General features: G+C 47.5%; 8 protein-coding genes across 8 annotated transcripts; 4 read left to right on the top strand and 4 right to left on the bottom strand.

Annotated features, from left to right (window-relative positions):
* Positions 1 to 654: 654 nt before the first annotated feature.
* F5J12DRAFT_83964 (uncharacterized protein) lies at positions 655 to 2,001 on the top strand. Its single transcript, XM_051746082.1, has 6 exons — positions 655 to 757; positions 838 to 968; positions 1,110 to 1,370; positions 1,429 to 1,522; positions 1,642 to 1,799; positions 1,923 to 2,001. Exons 2-6 carry the CDS (start codon positions 873 to 875, stop codon positions 1,929 to 1,931), a joined length of 618 nt encoding a protein of 205 aa, XP_051600223.1. The 5' UTR covers positions 655 to 757; positions 838 to 872; the 3' UTR covers positions 1,932 to 2,001.
* On the top strand, positions 1,878 to 3,175 carry F5J12DRAFT_83980 (fido domain-containing protein). Its single transcript, XM_051746087.1, has 4 exons — positions 1,878 to 2,394; positions 2,471 to 2,551; positions 2,612 to 2,728; positions 2,785 to 3,175. Exons 1-4 carry the CDS (start codon positions 2,113 to 2,115, stop codon positions 2,872 to 2,874), a joined length of 570 nt encoding a protein of 189 aa, XP_051600224.1. The 5' UTR covers positions 1,878 to 2,112; the 3' UTR covers positions 2,875 to 3,175.
* Positions 3,176 to 3,194: 19 nt separating this feature from the next.
* F5J12DRAFT_83814 (kinase-like domain-containing protein) lies at positions 3,195 to 5,252 on the bottom strand. Its single transcript, XM_051746023.1, has 11 exons — positions 4,951 to 5,252; positions 4,852 to 4,886; positions 4,763 to 4,793; positions 4,639 to 4,707; positions 4,544 to 4,576; positions 4,202 to 4,492; positions 4,073 to 4,152; positions 3,938 to 4,019; positions 3,677 to 3,880; positions 3,489 to 3,622; positions 3,195 to 3,426 (listed from the first exon to the last, which is right to left on the bottom strand). Exons 1-11 carry the CDS (start codon positions 5,122 to 5,124, stop codon positions 3,267 to 3,269), a joined length of 1,293 nt encoding a protein of 430 aa, XP_051600225.1. The 5' UTR covers positions 5,125 to 5,252; the 3' UTR covers positions 3,195 to 3,266.
* Positions 5,253 to 5,579: 327 nt separating this feature from the next.
* Positions 5,580 to 7,565, bottom strand: F5J12DRAFT_84061 (sodium bile acid symporter family-domain-containing protein). Its single transcript, XM_051746107.1, has 6 exons — positions 7,468 to 7,565; positions 7,215 to 7,417; positions 7,019 to 7,162; positions 6,521 to 6,945; positions 6,096 to 6,449; positions 5,580 to 6,045 (listed from the first exon to the last, which is right to left on the bottom strand). The coding sequence occupies exons 2-6, from the start codon at positions 7,285 to 7,287 to the stop codon at positions 5,830 to 5,832; spliced, it is 1,212 nt and encodes a 403-aa protein (XP_051600226.1). The 5' UTR covers positions 7,288 to 7,417; positions 7,468 to 7,565; the 3' UTR covers positions 5,580 to 5,829.
* Positions 7,468 to 8,141, top strand: F5J12DRAFT_829529 (uncharacterized protein). The gene is made up of 4 exons (XM_051745671.1): positions 7,468 to 7,554; positions 7,604 to 7,799; positions 7,852 to 7,975; positions 8,046 to 8,141. The coding sequence occupies exons 2-3, from the start codon at positions 7,653 to 7,655 to the stop codon at positions 7,942 to 7,944; spliced, it is 240 nt and encodes a 79-aa protein (XP_051600227.1). The 5' UTR covers positions 7,468 to 7,554; positions 7,604 to 7,652; the 3' UTR covers positions 7,945 to 7,975; positions 8,046 to 8,141.
* Positions 8,142 to 9,419: 1,278 nt separating this feature from the next.
* F5J12DRAFT_84344 (Isochorismatase-like protein) lies at positions 9,420 to 10,440 on the bottom strand. Its single transcript, XM_051746212.1, has 2 exons — positions 9,576 to 10,440; positions 9,420 to 9,497 (listed from the first exon to the last, which is right to left on the bottom strand). The coding sequence occupies exon 1, from the start codon at positions 10,317 to 10,319 to the stop codon at positions 9,621 to 9,623; it is 699 nt and encodes a 232-aa protein (XP_051600228.1). The 5' UTR covers positions 10,320 to 10,440; the 3' UTR covers positions 9,420 to 9,497; positions 9,576 to 9,620.
* A 35-nt stretch (positions 10,441 to 10,475) lies between these two features.
* F5J12DRAFT_892514 (Lecithin:cholesterol acyltransferase-domain-containing protein) lies at positions 10,476 to 13,750 on the top strand (the record flags this gene model as incomplete). The annotated part of the gene is made up of 20 exons (XM_051747580.1): positions 10,476 to 10,661; positions 10,722 to 10,779; positions 10,834 to 11,111; positions 11,169 to 11,389; positions 11,456 to 11,602; positions 11,655 to 11,706; positions 11,761 to 11,769; positions 11,804 to 11,826; positions 11,883 to 11,937; positions 11,986 to 12,027; positions 12,084 to 12,089; positions 12,143 to 12,215; positions 12,281 to 12,360; positions 12,444 to 12,662; positions 12,747 to 12,850; positions 12,909 to 12,969; positions 13,032 to 13,042; positions 13,106 to 13,295; positions 13,370 to 13,498; positions 13,562 to 13,750. The coding sequence occupies 20 exons, from the start codon at positions 10,476 to 10,478 to the stop codon at positions 13,748 to 13,750; spliced, it is 2,133 nt and encodes a 710-aa protein (XP_051600229.1).
* Positions 13,751 to 14,217: 467 nt separating this feature from the next.
* On the bottom strand, positions 14,218 to 15,704 carry F5J12DRAFT_905525 (aspartic peptidase domain-containing protein; the record flags this gene model as incomplete). Its single annotated transcript, XM_051748669.1, has 5 exons — positions 14,218 to 14,302; positions 14,371 to 14,641; positions 14,698 to 15,181; positions 15,237 to 15,334; positions 15,419 to 15,704. 5 exons carry the CDS (start codon positions 15,702 to 15,704, stop codon positions 14,218 to 14,220), a joined length of 1,224 nt encoding a protein of 407 aa, XP_051600230.1.
* Between the last annotated feature and the right edge of the window lie 5,876 nt (positions 15,705 to 21,580).

A 21,580-nucleotide genomic window follows, 5' to 3' on the forward strand; every position in this document is an offset into this window, starting at 1 on the left:
ACGCCATCGTTAAAAGCCTCAGTGGGCTAGTAGATCCGTGCGCAGTTAAGTGGCGGCAGGGTTTCGAGCCTCGACTCTGCATCGACCGCATGACTTGCTGGTTGCAAAGGGTCCACTGAAATTAACCCCCTTCTCGAAACTTGCAAGAGCCGAGCCGCCCGTTAAGTTAGAACTTGAAAGTGACGTCGCCGGGACACGTTCGCTCTGTCTTACCAAGTAAGCTAGGTATTTGCAAAATAATTGAGCTTGGTTTTTTCAGTCTCAGGCAAATGGACCTGCGCGTCTAGATACATATCCATCGCGATTGGCGACCGTCAGATCCCTCTGCGAGTCGGGTTGCATTCCGGCCCCTACCGATGACTGGACGTTGATTGTGGCGGGCGGGATTTGTCAAAAGGAGGGTCCCTGGCTGTCGCCCTGGCGCTGCCAGGTGGCCAGATGGCTGTTAAGTTGTTGCATAGCGCCCAAGTTGGTTTCCCGACTGGCACCCGGCGTGTGTCTACCCGTTGATGGGCAATGGCACTCTCCGAAAAGTCACAATAGCCCCCATTTGAACGAGCATGCCCTTTGTCTGGGTCCGTTCTAGGCTTTGATATGAAACTAGAATTACCCCCGCCGCGTGGAGAAAGTCGCCCATTGCATAAATGGGCCGCATTCAGAAATTGCAATCTCGTCTGTCATCTCTTAAGTAGAACGTTTCTCCAACGTTGCCTTCCCTTTCCTCAACTACCCCAAGCGATTTTCCCTTGACCTCGGAGTACGTTGAAATTTTGATTCCGTTTTTCCTCCGCGATTGGGCTAATATGTCGTGCTGCAAGCAGCTGACTATCTTAGGAGGTCTGGCCAGCTACTATCTGATTACTGCCCCGACGATGGACCACTCCGACTTCCACGTCCCTTTCCATTGTCGTCAGCTGGCCCCATCCGATGTTTCCGGTTGGGATTATAGTACCGTACCCGAGCTCGTTGTGCGTATCGTCTACTTGTTTTCATAATCATTTCAAAACTCGCCTCTACTTGATTGCTTCTCTCTGAAGTTCCACCCCTTGCCCGATATGCACAATCGCTCTCAGGTAGAACTCTTGTTGACCCAGTCTGGTATACTCTAGATCCTGCCCGAAGGTATGCCCCAAGAGGACGCCCAAGCACTTACCGAACATCTTCGGATGATTCACAATGCCGCTGCATCCATATCGTCTTCCTCCTCACCGGGCGAGATTGAGCAATACGAACGGCGCCTCCGTCAGCTTGCGCTCGACTGGGAAAACTACTATCTGCCAAAGTACCCTGGCCCGTTTTTCCGCGTTCGCGTCGCAGACGTGCGCGCTGCTGGTGGATCGTGGAATACTGCTTTGATGTTGTACAACGAGGTACGTCACGGAGTCAATCGTCCTAGAAGTTTGCCGATCATCTCTTCTTCTTACGTAGGTTCTAGGTTCTCTCAATAGCCCTGAGAGTGCTTCGTTTGCCGAATTCGTATCTACGGTGCGCACCCGTGCTCAGGACGACGCAGAACTACAAGGTACGCTATTCTCTTGATCTCGATTCCCCACAGATATCTCTGATCCGTCGCCCTCTGTATCCGACTCCCGCGACCATTGGTTGTCTATATATACTTACCGTCCTGCGATTGACTAGTAGCCCTGAAGAATAGGCACCTTATGTACTTCCAGCCCTGGAAGCCCGCCAGACAGCACGCCAATCCTTTCTCGTGGCCGATGCTACCAGCTGCTGCACCGGATATGTTGGCGGCTTGGCGCACGTCGACGACTCAGAGACAGTATCTGAACTACAACTGGGTACAGAGTATCCAGCTCGATCAGGATTGCCTGCTGACCAGTCGGGTGCGTTTGGAGTGTTGCGCCACTTCGTTCTGCCTAGCTCTACGCTCTGATCTGTACTGAATATCCAACAGTCGACAGAAGCGTTAACGAAGTACGGTTTCCAGTCGTCTCGTGTGGAGTTCACGCAAGACAGTGAGCTGAGGGATCCAGATGTTGTCGTGGAAGCGTTGCAAGATATTGAGTGTGTAAGAGCGGTCTTTCTGCTCTGATTACGCTGCGGCTTCTCTGATATGGCCCTTGTCGCCAGGCATATGCCGACATCCTCAAAATGAAAGACCACGTCGAACTCTTAACACCTGAAAATCTCAAGGCGGTACACGCCAAGCTCATGAAGTCGCTCAAAATACAAATCGTTGAGAATAGTATCCACAGCAGCGGTACGACTGGCCATAGCAGCAACAACGCCGGAACCCTTCACTACGTCAACGCGGGTTGTACACGACAGACAACGCAGAAAACAGCGGTCGTGCGAAACAACCACTATAACCTTGCCTTTTGCCCAGTTAAGTTCGTGGATCAGCAACTTGACTACATCTGTAAGATGGGGAGGGTGCGTATTTTTGTTTTTGTGCTATAACCCACCCGGCTCGCGCTTGCAACGGGGCTTGACATTCAATTCCACACAGCAATACATTGCGAGGTGGCGAAATCCGTTTGCAACTGCAGCTTGGTTGCATGTCACCTTTACGCGTTGTCATCCATTCGATGTAAGTCTTCCCTTTCTCCGTGCTTCAAGGGAGTCTCGTGCTTACATTTGGTACCCGCAGGATGCAAATGGTCGGATGGCCCGTCTTGTATCCTCCATCCCACTCTTGCGCTTTGGCTTTCCACCCCTTTGTATCACTCCGAATGGAAGGAGAGTTTACTATGACAGTATGAACATTGTACGTGTAGTTGCCTTCCTCCGTGGCAGGGCGGATTCACTGATGTGTGTTATCAGGCTTGGGAGGGCGACTATCAGCCCATGATAGACTGCTTTGTAGATTGTATCAGGGATGCTATGACTGATGTGGACAGGATAATGGGTTGAGAAATGTTACGCGATGACTATATGACTTTTCTGCGCCTCTCGGTTCATATCCGATCCGTCTTATCGTTCTCTTCACTGTTTGTTCTGGAATGGTGTTATCTCATATGGTATTCACGCTTCGTGTATCATGCTTTTGTGTTCTCCGATGACCTAAGTTTCATGCTACCTTCTAATTCTGAGTTCCTCCATAACGTCAACACGTTACAAATTGTAACCGCAGTTCTCAAACGAGTAACACGATTGAAGTAATGCAACGGGGTACATGGAGCAACGTATCATCCAGACCAATAACGTCTCATTCATACAATCCATGAAAAATGGTTTTGTTGTAATTCGACTTTTTCCTCAATAATCCAACATTATATCTGTATCTGCGAAATTCCAGAATAACTTCATCGTGCCCCTAGATGCGTGCCTGCAAGCTCCCTCTCAAGTTCATGACTAGGGTCGTCCATAATTGGCGACGGCGGGCGTTGGTAGAACCCATCAGCAGTCGGACCGCTTTCCACAACGGGAGAATTGAGGATCTCCTCGCGAGTGGGGATTGGAAGACTAAGTGATAAGTTAGCAGCGTATCATCAAGGAAAATGTGTGTCCGACATTAGCATACGTACCTGTCTTGTCTGCGAATCTGACCCGCAGCCCTAGCCTGCTGTCGGACTTCTGCTCTAAAGCTGTTGACTTCTTCCACGATTAGCCTCTTCATGCCCTCGATGGAGTCTTCTTCCTCGAAGAAGAAGTCGAATTTCTGTAATCGGTAATGAAGCCCGGCGTCCGTAAGATGAAAGGAATGGGCACATACTGATGGGCAAAGAGGTTCGTCAGCAGGATCATGCCACACTTGGAGGTAAGGGTGTCTAAGGGCATCTTCGCAGCTAATACGCTTGGCAGGGTCAAAGCAAAGCATGCGAGAAAGGAGATCGATGGCCAAAGGGTTTGCATGTGGGTAAAGGGTCGCAAATGGGACTCGGGGTTTGATGGGAAGAGACCGGATATAATCTTGGGCCTAAAAATGCATCTTATCAGATATAAGCGCCCGCATTACATCGAATTTGTGACTGACGCGAGGAGATCCGACACGCCTGAGGGTATCTTCGGACGGCGTGCCCAAGTAGTGTAAGATCTGATTTAATTGGTCGACATAACTAGCAAACACGGGGTGTCAGCTTGCAAACCGGAGGCAACAAGCCTGACCTACTCTCTCCCTTTGAAGATCGGCTTTCCCCCCAGGAGCTCTGCAAGGATGCAACCCACAGACCAGACATCAATCGCAGTCGTCTATGACCGACGTCAGCTTCAGGGGAATGATCCATGTGAATCTGCATACATAGTTGGCGAAGCTCAACATAATCTCAGGAGCCCGGTACCATCTGGTGGCGACGTACTCCGTCATGAAGCCCTGGTTACCAGCAGATTTAGATGTGCCTCCGCCAGGAGTGTAACCTCGTGCAAGACCGAAATCGCAAATCTTCAGTTCACAATCAGCGTTGACAAGGAGGTTTCCGGGTTTCAGGTCACGGTGGAGAACATTAGCGGAGTGGATATATTTCAGACCGCAAAGAGTCTGGTACAGGAAGGACTGGAAGTGCGCATCTGTGAGCGGTTGTCCTGAGCGAATCTTAGCACGATGTCAACCGAAATGATCGACTAGTAAAGCATTGCAGCTCACTATCGCGTGGAGATCCGCCTCCATGAGTTCTTCCTGCGGTTTTTTACCAGACATCCATATCAGTGGCTTGGATGGTTGACAAGTGGTTCACTAACATAGAGGTAGACTTCATCGAAGTTTCCGTTCGGCTGAAATACGATATCCATGTCATAGAGACATGTAATCTGAAAGTATCGTCAACTCCTGAGGATCAGTGGTCGAATGGATAATAAGAACTACATTTTTATGACCCCTGAAGTGGTGTAGCAACCTCGGTAGATTTTGTCAGGCTATCGCAGCGCAGAGTTCAAGGATCGAACGGGGCCTACTTTATCTCGCGAAGGCACCGTTTTGTCAATATGCGCTGATTAGGAATGTCGCATGAGCATGACAGGCGGGAGGAGCCCGAGAGAGCCGAAAACACTCGCCTTTGTGTTGATGTTGGTGATCTTCTTGATCGCACAACCCTCCCCCGAGCGACGATGCCGTGCAGCAATAACACACCCATAGGCGCCTTGACCGAGCTCCTTGACAAACTCATACTCGGAGTCGACGACGAAGGTCGAGTTGAGGGCGGTGAAACTGTGCCTTTGGGGTGGCATGAGTTTGATGTGTCGATGGTCGTCGATGGTCGAAAGATGGGAAGAAGATGCAGTTCGAGTTGTGCTGATCTAAATGACAATATTTTTATAAGGGTCCTCCCCAGTATATCATTGCGATCTCGGCAGGGATTTCTATGAATACCGGAATATCTGGTTGGCAAGCTCCATATCGATTCGGATCGCCGCCAAACAAAACTAATGTACATCTAATGCCCGTCTTCTGGCACAGCAATCATCGCCCAGAACTCGACATGATCCTACAAGCCTAGACAGTCACCATAGTGTAGTCTTAGTGAAGGAGGTCGGCGGAAGTCTCAGACATCCTACTACGACGAGTGGAATCTATTGACATCTGCACAGCTGATTTCCGCTCTCGGTTTCTTCGTCGGCACGGTGTGAGCATGGGCCGGCGCATGTGCATCACCTTGTGCGGACCTGTATTGCGGGCATTACCTAGTCTCCGAGGCGTATCCTGAACCGCCTCAAGACTTCTTCTCATATAGATGCGGTGTTGATCGCAGTATGCAATTGCAGTGGGGATTGTCAGTTTCCAATGCTAAGTATTGGAGGACTCCCCTAACAATATGATGGTTCCTTGATCTCACTCGTTATGGGCAGCACTTAGTGCAGATTTCGGATATGAGCGCGTTACGAGCTCTGGGCGACGACCTGAAGTAGGGATAATTCGAATCCGTAGCACCGCTCCTACGACCTTTCCTTGACCTCTACACATGCGCTCCCACTCTCCAAGCACCTGCTACTGCACTCGGACATTCCCCAGTTCATTTTTACCCTAATGACCTGTGCGAGCCACGTCATAGCCAGAAGGACCGGCACCTCGACGAGAGGTCCGATGGTAGCTGCGAGAGCCTGGTCAGAGCCTACTCCATATGTAGCAATCGTCACTGCGATCGCTAGTTCCTGTAAGATCCCGTTAGATTTGATGTGATAAGCCGAGGGTGATCGCGTACAAAATTGTTACTCGCTGCTGTGAAAGCTTGTACAGCAGTTGTTTCATAGTCGAATACCTTGCCCCGACTAGGCTTGCAGACCTCCTTTCTCGCAAGTGTCCACATGAGAGCCACTGCACCGGTCCACATAATCACGAAGTATAGCACGAGCGGTACAATAACTCTCAGTACCTTTCCAATGTTGGTGACGATGTGGTGGCCTTGGTAGGCAAACAAGACGATAATAGTATACAGGAGGCCGAGAAGTGCCACTGGTGAGAAGAACGGGATGAAGGTGTGGTGGAAGAAATGCGGGGACAGGCGGAGGAGCGTAAGACGAATGATGACGCCAGCGAGCAGTGGGATGCCAAGATACTACAGGCACGATAAGCCGAGGAAAAGCAGAGTTAGTAGGAATCAGAGCCGTAGGGTGAAAAACAACTCACAATCAGTACTGAGATCGCCACTTCGCCATACTGCAAATGCACTTGCTCTCCGTTCGCCGCACCTCCGAAGACGTCCACAAAGAGCACCGCAAACGGAGAGTACAGAATGATCTGCAACACAGAATTGACAGCTACCAAAATTGCACAGTACTCTGTATTACCACCCGCAAGTCCATTCCAGATCATGACCATGGCGATACAGCGTGCGATGCCGACCATGATTACGCCTGTCCGGTAAGTTGGGAGGTCTGGCAGTGTCGCCCATGCGAGACCCAGCATAACAAACGGACCAATGATCCAGTTGAGGACCAGAGAAATAGAAAGGTGGACCCAGAGTTTGCGAGATAGGAAGGTATGTGCAAGGGATTCGTATCGGACCTTCGTAAGGATGGGGATCATCATAACAATGAGACCTACAGCAATGGCTGGCAGTGTTCACATCGAACGCAGCGGTGAATATCTTGAACGACGGAAAGTGTATCCATAGGTTGTACTTACGAACGGATACGCTGTGGAATTGTACGGTGTCGAAGGCATGCTGTACGTTTTTGACGAAAACACCGATAAGCACGCCAACGACCATGGACAGGAAGATAAGCGGGGTGAGGAGACGGTCGAGCAGGCTAAGCTTTGCAAAGAGGGCTGCAAAAATTCATTAGTGTAACCACCAACTCGGAGTGGATGAAGGGCGCACATCTTGGCTGCGAGGCCAGCTCATGTTGGGCAGTATTCGCCATTGGTAATTCAGTGCCCTGCTCGCTGTTCATGATCACGAACAAACTCTTAAGGATCGTTCACTTTGCTAGAGGCACCTCAGAGAGACTCTCCAACGGACAGCGTGGGGACGCTTTTGAAGCATGAGGCCTAGGCACGGCGTAACCCTTGTGTGACGTGCAGCTGTCAGTTGGTGTAGCGGGTCGTCAATATTACAAAGTAGACAGATGCACCTGCAGTTGACTTCAACCCTGTAGTGGTCGTCCAGTAACTCTGCATTTCTGATGCAGTCACGACAGGTAACATAAATCCTCTTCATGGTGAGTGCACTGGGTAATTTCGTAAGGGTGATACCGAAGCAAGGTTCAGAGCGCCCGCATTTGCGAAGCTCGTCGTGTCCGGTCCAGCCTAAGGTAAGATGAGGAGCAGAACGTGCCCTTTTCGCCATGTACTAATAATATTTGCCTGCTCTCGGCTCTTCGGTTTACTCGAGTATGCAATGGTCATGACTTTGCGAGCCGGAATTCCTGCCCAAAATGCTACAAACACCGCATCTAAGTTTAGTGTATGATTTGCCAACGCTTTGTGCGTTCGAGCCAACTCGTTGAGTGCTGCAGGGTTGCATACGCTACCGACCGCACCGGACGAATGGATGGGTGAAATCCGTTCCGAAAAGGTCTCCTTCCCTTAGGTCGGATAGTCGAGTCTGACTGGTTGCCTATATATTTGAATATTGTTGTAGTAAGTAGCTGTTTTTCCTCTCTCTCTCTCCCTCTCGTACTGAACTTGTTCTCGCCTGCATTTCAACTAGTTACCTATTGGCGATATCTGCTCAGTGTGTGTTTATATCGGTGCACCTGATTTTTGGAGAACTGAGGCGCACCACCCGCACGGCAGGGCCCGATCCTTGGAGGATGTGGAGTTCCACGGAATCCTCGCGGTAGGTGCACGGTCGCACCTATGATCACGTGCACGGAGCCAGTGTCATGAGCATAAAATGAGCGTTCTACAGCCCACAGCATTCTGGGATTCATTCAAGAGATATGATCTAGCGATGACGTCCACGAATTTCATCCATGATCAAGGTCTAGTCGCTGAGGTTTTCAGTTCCGACGCTGAGACCTCATGATGCAAAATGTCAGAGGCCGCCCTTTCTTAACAGCGCTTTCTGAGTTGGAATGGTTTTCCAACACAGAAATAGCGGCTATTATCGGTGCAATATCGGGGTCGCTTCGAAGCCTGGCGGAGAAGCGCGTCGTCTACGGCCAGTGATGGCAGGGGGAACGCTGGTGCTAACACCGTGACGTATACGCCACTTGATTTTCTCTCCCTCGAATTGAATGGTCACGATTTTCTGAAGTGGGTTAAGAATGGTGCCTGACAATGTATGTTTACTAGGTTCGTGTTCGACTGCTAGCCATAGTTGATGATTTCCTGATGGCCCTGACCTTCAACATCAAAAACATCAAAGCTGATGTCGGAACAAGTATGTAAGCATACTTGCCATATTCTCTGACTCATGCACCGTGACGCAGACAACATGGATGCCATGCAAATCAGAGAGTTATTGATGTGTGTCAGATCGAAGATCCCAAATGCCTCATCCGAATCTCCTTGGACACGGCATTCGGGATCTTTGCTCTGACTGCCTTAATGATTCCATGCACGGTTGGCGTTTTGGCAATTTGTACTTTGTGTCTTGGTAGTTGTGAAAGCGTGCTAATGCTGATGTCAAATGACAGTTGCACAACTGGAAGTTTTTCTTATTGTTGCCAACTGAAAGATCGCTGCTTGATATGTCTGTGCATGGGAATCCGTAGTGCAGCTGATCTATCTTCAAAAATCATTGGCTTTCGTGTGCGAAGGGGAGTCATATTCCCGCCCGTTTTGCGGAGATTTCGTAATCGCGAAACTACAATTACTCGCCTACACATCTACACCAATCCCAATACCACCTCTCCTTCTCCCCGTCGCTTCCCTCCAAATCTCCTTCCACGCCTTCATCGAAGTCCAGACAGGAGGGTGCAAGTGGGGAAGGCGTTTGTGCTGTGTTAAAGGTTGAACAGGGTTAGTCTTTGAGTGCCGATAGCGGATGAACGGAAGAATATTCGACCGCGGGTCAAGTAGACAGGCCGGCGCAGACACCAACTCTATAGAGGGACAGCCTTCCGACGATGCAATCAATCGCTGCGGTCGCCGCATCAGGTTCACCCAATAGGAAATCAGTCATCAAAATCCGCTCATATACCCTACCAGAGCATCACTTTGACATGTCGAGACCCGATGTCGTCGTAGCATAGCTTGATCACCGTGGACATCAGACTGATTTACAAGCACATACCGCCATCTGACATACGACCCCCAAACTGATAGTTGATACATTGTTTTAGGCAACCTGCAACCTCTCCTTCAGCTCGATAAGATTTATGATTCCCACTCCCGCGGCTTTCATGTGTTCGTACTCTTCACCGCCGGGAGAAACGCTACGCACGCCATCAGTCACGACAAACGTGTTGAATCCAGCTTTCGCTGCGTCAATGGCGGTGGCTTTTACGCAGTAATCGCCAGCGAGACCGACAAGGTAGACATCCTTCACCTTGTTGTGACGAAGGTTGTCTTCGAGCTCTGTGCGCAGGAGATGCCACGGGTCTTTAAATGCAGAGTAGCACTCCACCCTGGGATGTGTGCCCTTGTGGATGATATCAAAGGTATCATCCACTTTTAGGCCGGGAATGATCTCCACCCCTGGTGTGCCTTGTACGCAGTGGTCCGGCCAGAGCGTCTGTGCTAGACCCTTCTCTGTGATTGTCCTGACGTCGCCTCCCGTCTGCGCAACCAGATCCTCTGGTGGGTAGATAGAAATAGTCTCGAACAGAGGTTTCCCATGGGTAGTTGCAAAGGAAATATGACCAGGAGGATGGAAGTCCTTGGATGCGACGCGATAAGCGAATGGGAGGTCGATGATTTCGTTGATAGGGCCCAGAAGCTCCGTTGCTCCTGGCACAGCGAGACTCCCAGTGACGAAGTCGACTTGCATGTCAATGATGATGAGGGCGGTGCCAGGGATGATAGCTTTGACTGCCATCGTATCGAACTCTGTTCGTTAAGAACGAAGTTAGAGACGAGGTTATGAGTTCCTGTTTCAAAGTCGATTTCTCGGTAGTCAGAGTAGTAGCCGCGGACATATTAGTTTGTCCGCTGAAGTCATCGAGTCGTTCGACGTCTGCGAGCCACCTCCAGGATGACCCTACCGAGACGAGCCAAAACATGGTCGGGGTATGATGAACATTCTGATACTACGACCGCCTCCGACCACGAGGATGACGTTCACAAGGCCACAATACATAAGAAGCTACACGTGGACATCGTACACGAAGTCAATCGCCAGGCCAAGTTATTCGATGCCCAGGCACATGAAATGAAAATGGTATGCCTCGTCCTCGTGTCTGTCACTGCCTCTCAGTGCTGGTAACATATGGGTGCGTAGAAGTCTCGACGACTGTTCTTCGTTAAAGCTCGCTTTCTTTTCCCGTTGGGTATCATCGGTGCGTCGTCCGTTAGCCCGCACGCTACGCGAGGTTATTCACGGGCCTTCATAGTCGGTGTTCTCCTAGGGTTTATAATCATTCAGCCATACGACATACATGAAATGCACGCGAATCTTGCTCTCTTAATGGAAGAGTACGATCTATCACTCAAGATACCGGGGATTGACTTGTCTCGTGTCGAGTTAGAATGGCAGCGGTTTCGCAGCAACATTCCGGAGTTGTGGAAACTTAATAACGACGGGCGTGAATTCCAGGTTGGAGAGGCTATCAAGGCCCGCGGCCTGACTGCACAGTATCCGGTCGTACTCGTTCCTGGAATAGTGTCGACGGTAAGCTTCAATTGCTGGCCCAAAGTCCAGGACATCCTGACTATGTCGCGGGGCTAGGGACTCGAATCGTGGTCAACCTCCCCGGAATATCGCGCCTTCTTTCGCGAAAAGCTCTGGGGAGGGTTTAATATGATTTCCCAAGTGACGTTTAACCGCGAAAGATGGATGACTGCCATGATGCTCGATCCTGATACAGGTCTTGATCCGCCAGGCGTAAAGATCAGAGCTGCGGAAGGTTTAAGCGCAGCGAGCAATTTCATGAAAGGATACTGGATATGGTATAGCGTCCCGATCCATTCTTATATGTGACTACAATTTCACTGACTGCGAGTGATATTGTGAAGGGCCAAGATCATTGAAAATCTGGCAGTTGTAAATTATGACACTAATAATCTTTATCTTGCACCGTATGATTGGAGGTTGTCGATGTGGAACCTGGAGGAGCGGGATGGCTACTTCTCTCGTTTGAAAGCGACTATCGAGGGCTTGAAGTAAGTCGTTCACTTTATCTGCAACATCCTATTTCTGACTCGGCCTGAGCAGGAAACGTCAGAAGAAAAGAGTTGTCATAGCTGCACATTCTATGGGTAGTACGGTGCGTCCGTAGCCAGCTCTGATGGAGACAGACTTATACTTGAGGTCATTTCAGGTCATGTTGGTGAGAATATCGTCCAACTAACGTTCCTTTCAAGTTCTTACTCAGGTTTAAGTATTTGTTCGTATCTCCATGGACTATGAGAAGTCTATTGGTTTGCTCATATCATAGATTAGTTTCAAATGGGTGGAGTCTCCTGAACACGGCGGCGGCGGTCCTGATTGGGTTGAGGTTCGTGTCTTTAAATGTGTGATTGGTACAGTCTAATTTGCTTCCCAGAGCCACATTGAGACTTTCATCAGCATTGCCGGCACACATTTGGTAGGTTTTTTCCCTTTACACACATGTTCTTGCTCAACAACGTTTTCTGTGTACAGGGCGTAGTAAGTACTGTTAGGGCTGTTGTTCCGCTGCTAAGCCGTTTGATACTCCTTAGGCCAAGGCGATGTCCGCATTTCTTTCAGGTGAAATGAAAGACACGGTCCAAATGAACCCCGCTGGGGCTTATGGTATGTAGGAGAATTCTGTTTGTATCTATGAAAGCGTATAACCTATGTGTCATCGACTTATCTAGTCCTCGAGCGCTTTTTTTCAAGGAAGGAACGGCGGAAATTATTCCGGAGTTGGGCCGGTAGTGCGAGTATGTGGGTTAAGGTAACGTCAGACTGTATATATTTCCTGTCCTGTTTCACTTGAACCTGAGGCAATGCTTTTGCGCTTCTGCAATACCACACCAGGGTGGTACGGCTGTATGGGGAAACGAGAATTGTGCACCGGATGACGAACCAGACTCGACACACACGCATGGTGAGTTGATCGCGTTTAGACGGTCTCTCCTGGATGCACGGCAAGTGGAGGGCAGTCGGCTGGTCGACGAAGAGTTGGTGCCGAAGAAGAATATGACTGCGACGGACGTGGGAACGTGGATTCTCAAGCGCACACCAGCGAGTTTTCAGGTATGTGCATGCGTCGAATTACTACACCCGTGTGTCTTCAGAGAACTAAACAAAATTTCGTCATGGTGTCTTTCTTTAACTTAGAAAATGATGGCGACAAACTATTCGTTCGGTATAGAGCGCGATGAAGAAGTACTCGAGAAGAATGATTTCGATCATAGGAAATGGACCAATCCACTAGAGATCAGGTACAGTGCCAGCCCTCTGCGTGTGTTTAGTATGCTTATTATTGCGAACACTTGCAAGACTCCCTAATGCGCCGACTACACGATTCGTTTGCGTGTATGGCCATGGGAAAGAAACGGAGGTGAGCATGGCCCCCTGGCATATGTATGCGTTCCTGCACTGATATCCTCTCTTCCCCGCCAGAGGTCTTACTGGTTGGTTTCTACACGAAAACCCAGCGAGCAATTTGTGCGATAACGTGCTTCCCGTTCTACTAGGTATGCACACAAACCAAATGAATATGAGGAATCGATTGTGGAGGCCGGAGGTACACCCACATGCGCGGAACCTTCCGTTGGAACGTGCAAGGTACCCGTACCTATAGATGGTCTTAACGATTTTAACAATCGGCCGCCACCATCGAGCTGGATAGATGCCGAGTATACAGATGAAACTGTCGTGCCCAAGGTGGGGATTCCCGCCGGGTTCCTTGTTCACAAGGGTTGCGTTTTCTCACATCATCTTCTCATCTCGTGTAATAGGTCCGCAATGGAGTGAAGATGGGTGATGGTGATGGAACGGTCAGTCTATTGAGTCTTGGTGCGATGTGCGTCGAGGGATGGAAGCGCAAGCGGTGGAATCCTGGAGGGATCCGTGTCACTACTGTCGAGGTGAGTGCTTGTCAGAAGAAGCTCTTCGTTTTCCGAGTTATTTACCTACTACGATCATCGCAGCTGCCGCACCGTCCTGTGGTGAACATCCCTCGCGGGGGCGCGACCACGGGCGACCACGTGGACATTCTAGGATCGACGGCCTTGAACGAGCTTATACTGAAATTTGCTACTGGGGCTGGGGACGAGGTCGAAGATAATTTTGTGTCCAAGATACGGGAATACGCGAAGAGGGTGCAGTGGGATGGGTGATTGACACTTGATACTAATATATTTGGCTTTGGCATTTTTATTGGATGACCATGGCGCGTAAGAGCATCGAAACGGAGCTGCGACAGATATATCGTCTAGTTTATACAAGGTTACTAGCTCTTTATTGTTCAGCTATAGTCTACCTCTGTAAAGGTACATATCTTATACTGTAAATGCTCGTGAATCTTATTCCCTAGGTACGCCAGGGAGAACGTGCTATCGAAGTAACTACGTCGTTAGTCTGTTCAGCGTCTGATTATTACAGTCTCATGAATAGCTGTGAAGGTCATTTCACTGCGTGGTCCCTTTACGACTCATTGAACGATTGCGTCGAAGGTAGCTTGAAAAAAAATTGTTCTGAAGAAGCATGATGTCCGGTTTTTGTCGTAGGTCCGAGTTTGTGCCAAGAGACCAGGTATATTGAACAAACTGTTCTCGTGTACTGTCTAAGACAAAACTTTATTGGACTAGTTGCTTTCGGAATCAGTATATCTGGTGGCTGCGAATCCGACGCGGGCGCCGGTCGTGTCATAAATGCTATAATAGCGTTCCCTGTGTACGCGTGGCCATCGCATCAGCTTCGTTAAGAGGAACTAGGCAGACGGCAGAGGAACACGTACAAGAAAGCATATCCGTTCGCGAAGTCCATGCCAGATCCGGATGGAGCTCCGATGTCACCGACAACAAGATAAATGCTACCGCTACTCCCGCCAATTGCAGTGTTGAGGGACCGAGGCCATATCTGCACGTTGGGGATGAGGTCGTAGGTCTGCGTTCCAATGTGGAAGCTCAGCGTTTGGAGGTTGTTGTATTGTGATTGCGTGATGCGCAATAGCCCGGTGGCATTATCCATGACGCCACCGGTTGCCGACTGGTATGTCTGGAATGCGTCTGTACCAATCAGAATGAATAGGGATCAAAGTGGATTTGGGAGCAAAGTGATATACCAGTAGCAATAAGGATCAGAGTAGTGCCAGTGTCAACAATACCAGCCGTGCTGGGTAAGATCGTCTTTCCGCCATACGTGATCGACTGATCAATTCCCCAGAAGAAGGCTGACGAATATGTATTTGTGATCGGCACGTAATTTACGGTGCCGGTGACAACAGATGGGTCGTAGCCACCAAATGTGAGCTCGCCTGAGTTGGAATTAGCGGCCGGGATGAAGTAGACCCCCAGCACAGCACTGCTGATAGTCCCCTGGCTGTATAGATTGTCAACCACGGTGGGTACGGTGTTCGTATTGGAGACGGTGCCTTGGGTGAGGTCTGCAGGACCGAGGCCAAGGATGCCATCGATACCAGTACCGCTAAGACCCTGGGACCGGGTGGCGACACCAATGGATTGCTGGTTGATGGTAAGGCCATTTCCGAGCGATACTGTGTCTATGTATTCTCCCCCAGAAAAATTTCCGGAACCGTATGATACGGACTACGAGTGTGTCGTCAGATTTTGATACCCAAAGAGAGAAGCTGGCAGGCCTTACAACGGTGTTGCCCGTATAGTGGCTAGTGCTCGTGGGAGTGTAGGGTTGATTCGCGCCGATCCACGTATTGGAACTTCCTGTATCAACCAGCAGTGTGTCTACCCCAATAAAACCTCTTTCAGCATCTTCGCTAACGTGCAAGGGAACGGATCGGTTGCCTTGATCACACGAATATCACTTACATTCTGTCGGTGGGCTTCCGATGCCAACCTGGGCAACGTACAGTACTACGGAATTTGTGACGCTGACAGAAGCATCTCGTTTTCTGGGAGACACCGTCTTCTCTCGCATGGATTTGATACGAACACGGTCTGCGTCAGCGATGTTGGATATGCCTGTCGCATTTAGCCTGGCAATGAAGTTGAGCGTGACCTTGCTGATACCACCGGGTGTTCGGTGAACGGGGGACGCAGCGACTGCGAGCAAGTAAAGAGCGAGCAAAACCAACAGAGCCCTACAGGGAAACATGATTGGACGAGTAGCTCGGCAGCGGGGGTCCTATGGTGGGCCCATTTTATGCTGTTCTGTACAGGGAAGCTATGCAGGATAGGACTAGATATATCGGGGCTTCCTAGGTCGATTCCCGGGACCATTGGGGAATGGTAACGCCTTGGAAGGGCAAGGGTGGCGACGAACATAACAAGTCGGTAGTTCTTGCGAAGCATCTGTCTGATATGGGGGTGTGACCACCTTTGAAGGACATTGCCATGTGTAGAGTTGGTGTCTGTAAACTGGCGTAGAACCGTAAAGCGGCCATGCTGAGATCATATGCACATGCATGTCCCTGTGGTTGTGCCACAAAGACTCATTTTGAAGCTTCGCTCCAAACGTGGGTGAAAATGGACATCAAACTTGTGATCTTGCTTGTGGTGCTGAATGTTGACAATGTGTTTCTCAAACTACAAACAGGAAGCCTATGGTTAGTTTATACTACCTGAAATTATTAGACAAGAACAGAAAAACATACTGGCATCATCAGCTTAGCTGCATGGTCCCAGGTCTCAGTGACATCATGGTGAGAGTGTAGTGTCAATTTTACCTTGCCATTGAGAAGCCATTGTATGAGCATGAGGAGTGTTGAAAATATCATAATAGTTCCGACTCTAGACTTACATGTGTATCAACACATTGTACATCACATGACCTTGCTGGGTGATCAGCTCCACAAAGATGTCATTATGATATCATCTATTGTGTCATATTCCATAGTGTTCTCTGCTATTCTATACTCTATTTAGTAACTATACTGTAGCTCTTTCCTTATACATTACTGGTTTGTGCGTATAGCTACATGTATATAAACTCAGGATATCTCTCCTAGAAAAATAACAACAATCATCATTGTCTCATTCAGACAATCTACTGTTCATACAAACACTTGAGCCCCAACAAACTTTACCTTATCAAAATCTATTTGCTAACTCATAAAGGCAAGTGCTCTTGTCTAGCTCTTCGTAGTAGCCCATCCTCTGCGCAATAGGTTATGAGCCCCACATTCTAGGCATTGTGCTATTTACATGGTTTGCATAGAGTGATCACTGCTGATGGTATTGGCAGAGGAACGAGGGACAAAGGGGAAAAGGGCAAGAGCTAAGATGAGCACTTGCCTTTAGTATTGGATAGAGTGTTGAAAGTAAACGGTATTTAAGTAGAGCTGTTGAGGCTCATAGAACAGTAAGAATGAATGTGAATTCACTTAGGGGATACAGGTAGAAACCCCTTAGTTTATATACACATAGGAATGTGCACAGACCAGGTGATGCATATGGTAAGTAAAGATACTACCTACTATGTATAGTAATGAATGTCATGGAACATTATAGAATAAGTGGAGCTAAATGATGTCACTGTGGAGTGACTTAGAAAGCATGACATCATATGAGTAAAACTCATTGAATAAGCAATTCTAGAACCAGTAAATGAGAAACACCATTAACCGAATATTTCCAACACTCCCCCTTGCTCTAGAATGGTAAAGTAATGAGACCGAGTGATGAGCAATTTGTTTCGAATTTCTGCCACATAAGAGACTTGGTTAATCCATCAGCCTTTTGTCGGTCCATTGGATATATTCAATGGCAAAAAGATTATCCTGAACACATTCACAAATGAAGTGCCACTGGACATCTATATGCTTTGAACAACCATCTGAGACAGGATTCTTGGCAATAAAGTGAGCACCCATATTGTCACAGTAGAGAATAGTTTTCTCTAGTTTAAGGTCAAGTTCATTAGAAAGCATATTTAGCCATTTGATTTGTTGGGCAGAATCACATAAAGCCATATACTCGGCTTCAGTAGATGAAAGCACAATGGTTTTCTGTTTGCAGCGATTGCCAGGAAATAAGGGAGGTGCCAAGAAACATGGCATATCCAGTAGTAGAATGATGAGTATCAACATTGGCAGCCCAATCAGAGTCAGCGAATCTGAAGATATGAGGTTTGGTCCCAGAATAATAAAGCATGAGCTTTGGAGTAGAAGCAACATATTTGACAACATGTAGTGCCTTTTGTTTGTGATCTTCTGTAGGATTGGCCATATATTGTGACATGCAAATTACTGCAAAAGCAATATCTGGGTGAGTACCCAAGGCCATATAAAGCAAAGATCCAATTATGCTTTGGTATTGGGAGCAAAGTGAAGAAGAAGCTTGATATGAAGCTTTGGGTTTCTTCAGTTGGTAGCCAGAAGGTAATGGAGTGCAGACATTATGTGCATTCTCCATTTGGAATCTTTTGATCACCTTTTTGACATAAGGGATCTGATCCAGGTAGATCTTGTGCCTAGCATGGTTTCTGTGGATCTGAAGACCTAGATATTCTTTGCATTCACCTAGATCTCTAGATTCCCATTTCTTCATAAACTTGTCTTTCTTTGCTTTTAGAAGTTTAGGATGAGATCCTCAAAATAATCCATTGTCAACATAGACAAGGAAAATGACCATGCCTGCATTGGATTTAAAAATATAAATCCCTGCATCCACTTTGGATCATGTGAAGCCCATGTGAAGTAGGGAAGCATGTAAGGCTTTGTTCCATGCTAGTGCTGCTTGCTTTAAGCCATAAAGAGTGTGCAGCAACTGATAAACCTTGTGCTCTTGACCTTTAACTTTGAATCCTTCAGGTTGTTCCATATATATTTCTTCATCCAGATTGCTATAAAGAAAGGCAGTCTTGACATCCAAGGTGCTCATTTCCCAATTTTGTTGAGCAGTGAATGAAAGTAGGATTTGCACTGTCTCAAAATGAGCAACTGGTGAGAAGGTATCTTCAAAGTCAGTTCCAAATTCTTGTGTGGAACCTTTGGCCACAAGACGAGCTTTATAGTGACCATTGCTTTTAACAGCAAAAACCCATCTGCATTTGACTGGTTTGTGATCTGGTTTTGGATCCATGAGAGTCCAAACATTTCTTTCCTTGATTGATTTGATCTCGTCCTTCATAGCATCGAACCACTTCTTTTGGAGTTCCAGATTAAGTTTCAGGATGTCTTTATAATGTTCCAGAGATTCTTTGACACGTGTGGCAAGAAGGAATTCAAAGGTATTTGTAAAATACCCTTTCTGTTCTTCTTCTTCTTCTTCTTCTTCTTCTTCTCTGACATGTGTGGTTTGAGAAGGACCAGGTTCAGGTGGAGTAGTTGACTCTGGTAATGGAGTCAAAGGGGACATTGGTGGATGTGAAATCCATTCATGAGGTACAGAAGGAGCCTGTGGCCTAAGAGGTGAGGGAGGTCTCCTTTCCTCTTGAATTACTCTTTGTTGTTCCCTTGTATTGCGAGCATGCTGCTCAGCATTTCTAATCCATTCCTGTGCTGTGTCTCTATTATCACAAATATCCCTCTCGATTTGAATGGGAGGTCTATTCCCATAAATATTATCAGGTCGAGATGTAGGGATTATTCTGTGTTTAGGACGAGGTTCCCTTTGTTCAGCTTGTTCCAGGTGTGCCCTTTGGAGATTTCTATTATCACCAGGAACAGGATATGGTTGGTGTGGATGCTGAATTAAATTGGGAGGAACAGCAGGTGCTCTGTGTGGTCTGTGAGGAGGTATAACTGGTCTGTTTTGTTGACCACCCTGCTGTGGGTTTTGGTTATGAGGAGGTTGTTGTGGATTCTGTGGTTGGATTGGATGAGGTCCAAGATTGGGAGGATCAATCCCAAAGTCTGGTAGGTTTCCACCAGAATCACTAGAACCAGAGGATTGGTCATCATCAGAATCTGGGTCATTTGAGGTATTGGATTTTCTTTGTATACTATCCGAACAGAATGGAAAGGAGTCTTCTACAAACTTGGCAGTATGAGATAAAATGACCTTATGGCCATAGAGAAATCAGTAGCCTTTGGTTTTTGGTTCATATCCTAAAAAGATCATTTCAATTGCATGTGGGTCCAATTTGTCTTTTCTTTGTTCCTTTGGTACCCAAACATAGGCTTTGCAACTGAATGTGCAAAAATAAGAAATATCTGGAATTTTTCCAGTGAAGAGTTCAGCTGGTGTCTTGAATTGAATCCTCTTGAGCGGTGTTCTATTGTACACATGAAGTGCACAATCAAAAGTGAAGTTCCAGTATCTTTTTGGAACACAAGCATGATGATGAATAGCTCTGGATTTTTCCAGGATAGTTCTATTGAATCATTCTGCATGGCCATTTTGTTGTGGTTGATCAGCTATAGAAAGCTGATGTGCAATTCCTCTTGAAGTGAGGAGCACCTTGAAAGCATTTCCCATGAATTCTCCCCCTCAATCCAAATGGAGAGTCCCCAATTCAAGATTGAGCTGGCATTGCATAGCAAGAAGCCAGTTGGCAAAGTGACAATAGGTGTCAGATTTATTCTGCAAATAAATGCAGAAGCTGAAGGAAGAATAGTCATCAAGTAGTGTCAAAACATACTTGGACTGAAAATAAGATTCAATAGGAAGTTCCAAGAGGTCAGCATGAACGAGTTCTAAAGGATGAGTTGCATGTTTCCAGGATGGCTTGAAACATTCGGAAGCCATTTTGCCTTGTGCACATCCTTTACAGGACTGAATCCCTTGTAAGGGAATTTCAGGAAGACCTAAGTGGCAAAGATGATGCATTATATTGTTCACTGGATGTCCTAACCAATTATGCCAAAGGATTTCAGCATTCATTGTTACCATTGGGCAAAGGACTGAAAAAGCATTGGAGGGTGGCAGCAGAATGCCCACAAACCAATGTAATGGTGAACTGGGTGAAGCTAATTGTGCTTCCACCAGAATCCAGCCATCAGGTGTTCAGATTACTTCATTGTAAGAAGTCACTTCGCTTCTATATCCCCTTTCTAGAAGCATATTCTGAGGACAGAGTCTCTTTGAAAATCGTGGGCTATAAACCACATTCTCCAAGGAAAGAGTGGAGCCATTTTCAAGCTGCAACACTACAGTTCCTTCACCTATAATATTGACTCATTGTTTTCCAGCAGTATTGGCTAACTGTGGAGTATTAAAAGCTTGAAAAGACAAAAAGTCAGAGTGATATGGAGTCACATGATGTGAAGCTCCAGAGTCAAGCATCCAAATGGACTTGCCTTTTGGTAGTGTGATGTTGGTTGACATGTCACATGGGTAACAGTTGAAGGCATCATATGCATTGCGGTTGAATTTGCCAGGGTGATAACCACTGACAGAATTCTCTGGGTTAAAGTCAAAGTCCAGTACATCAAGACAAATAAAAGGATGAGGATGAATATAAGTCCTCGGATTTGGTACACTCACATGAAATTCTGCTAATGATACTGTAACTCCTCTGTGAGATTTTCAGGAAGACTTGGTAGAATGTCTGTCTCCTCAAACAATCCACGAGACATCCTCTGCAGAATTCCTCTCTCTTGCCACACCTGTACTAGCCAAGCTGGTAGCTCCCACTCCATCCTTGGATTGGATGGGCAGGCTACATACAGCCCTGGCTCTCAACTCAGAAGAGGGAAACAGAATCCTCCTCAATAGAGGATCCGAGCTCTCCTGTTGTAGGGATTCCTGAAGGGATAAATCCATTCTGAAACCTGTTGAGGCTGAGCAATAGGAGCACAGGCAAATAGTACAAAAGCAAGGAGAATTAGATCTCAGAATGTTGACAACAGGAGTGACTGACTCAACTTCAGAACTGAAGGAGTACTGGATTTCCTCCTGGTACTATTCTGAGAGTGTACCATCGGGTTGGATAGGTAAAGTTGGAACATGTCCAACATGTTCCATGGCCATTTCAATATCCTCAGTGGTTAACTTGGGAGAAGGTACCTGAGAAGTGAGAATAGTGTGGGAAACAAGAGTGGTTTCCATTTCAGTACGATTGGTGTTTTCAGTGGATTGATCCAGAGA

The sequence above is a fragment of the Pisolithus orientalis genome (genome assembly GCF_024613125.1).
Source record: "Pisolithus orientalis strain OTSU chromosome Unknown F5J12scaffold_13, whole genome shotgun sequence".
In the NCBI taxonomy this organism is placed as follows: Eukaryota; Fungi; Basidiomycota; class Agaricomycetes; order Boletales; family Pisolithaceae; genus Pisolithus; species Pisolithus orientalis.

Bases quoted from the DNA above. Each gene is read 5' to 3' on its own strand.
- F5J12DRAFT_84344 (XM_051746212.1), bottom strand. From the start codon at position 10,319: ATGGCAGTCAAAGCTATCATCCCTGGCACCGCCCTCATCATCATTGAC.
- F5J12DRAFT_83814 (XM_051746023.1), bottom strand. From the start codon at position 5,124: ATGCCACCCCAAAGGCACAGTTTCACCGCCCTCAACTCGACCTTCGTC. The intron at 4,887-4,950 runs GCGAGTGTTTTC...ATTCCTAATCAG, and splicing joins TCACCAACATCAACACAAAG to CGCATATTGACAAAACGGTG. The intron at 4,794-4,851 runs GTAGGCCCCGTT...AAATCTACCGAG, and splicing joins CGGTGCCTTCGCGAGATAAA to GTTGCTACACCACTTCAGGG.
- F5J12DRAFT_829529 (XM_051745671.1), top strand. From the start codon at position 7,653: ATGAGGAGCAGAACGTGCCCTTTTCGCCATGTACTAATAATATTTGCC. The intron at 7,800-7,851 runs GTATGATTTGCC...TGAGTGCTGCAG, and splicing joins ACACCGCATCTAAGTTTAGT to GGTTGCATACGCTACCGACC.
- F5J12DRAFT_84061 (XM_051746107.1), bottom strand. From the start codon at position 7,287: ATGAACAGCGAGCAGGGCACTGAATTACCAATGGCGAATACTGCCCAA. The intron at 7,163-7,214 runs GTGCGCCCTTCA...GAATTTTTGCAG, and splicing joins GCTGGCCTCGCAGCCAAGAT to CCCTCTTTGCAAAGCTTAGC. The intron at 6,946-7,018 runs GTAAGTACAACC...GAACACTGCCAG, and splicing joins ATTCCACAGCGTATCCGTTC to CCATTGCTGTAGGTCTCATT.
- F5J12DRAFT_83980 (XM_051746087.1), top strand. From the start codon at position 2,113: ATGAAAGACCACGTCGAACTCTTAACACCTGAAAATCTCAAGGCGGTA. The intron at 2,395-2,470 runs GTGCGTATTTTT...AATTCCACACAG, and splicing joins ACATCTGTAAGATGGGGAGG to CAATACATTGCGAGGTGGCG. The intron at 2,552-2,611 runs GTAAGTCTTCCC...TGGTACCCGCAG, and splicing joins CGCGTTGTCATCCATTCGAT to GATGCAAATGGTCGGATGGC.
- F5J12DRAFT_83964 (XM_051746082.1), top strand. From the start codon at position 873: ATGGACCACTCCGACTTCCACGTCCCTTTCCATTGTCGTCAGCTGGCC. The intron at 969-1,109 runs GTGCGTATCGTC...GGTATACTCTAG, and splicing joins GTACCGTACCCGAGCTCGTT to ATCCTGCCCGAAGGTATGCC. The intron at 1,371-1,428 runs GTACGTCACGGA...CTTCTTACGTAG, and splicing joins CTTTGATGTTGTACAACGAG to GTTCTAGGTTCTCTCAATAG.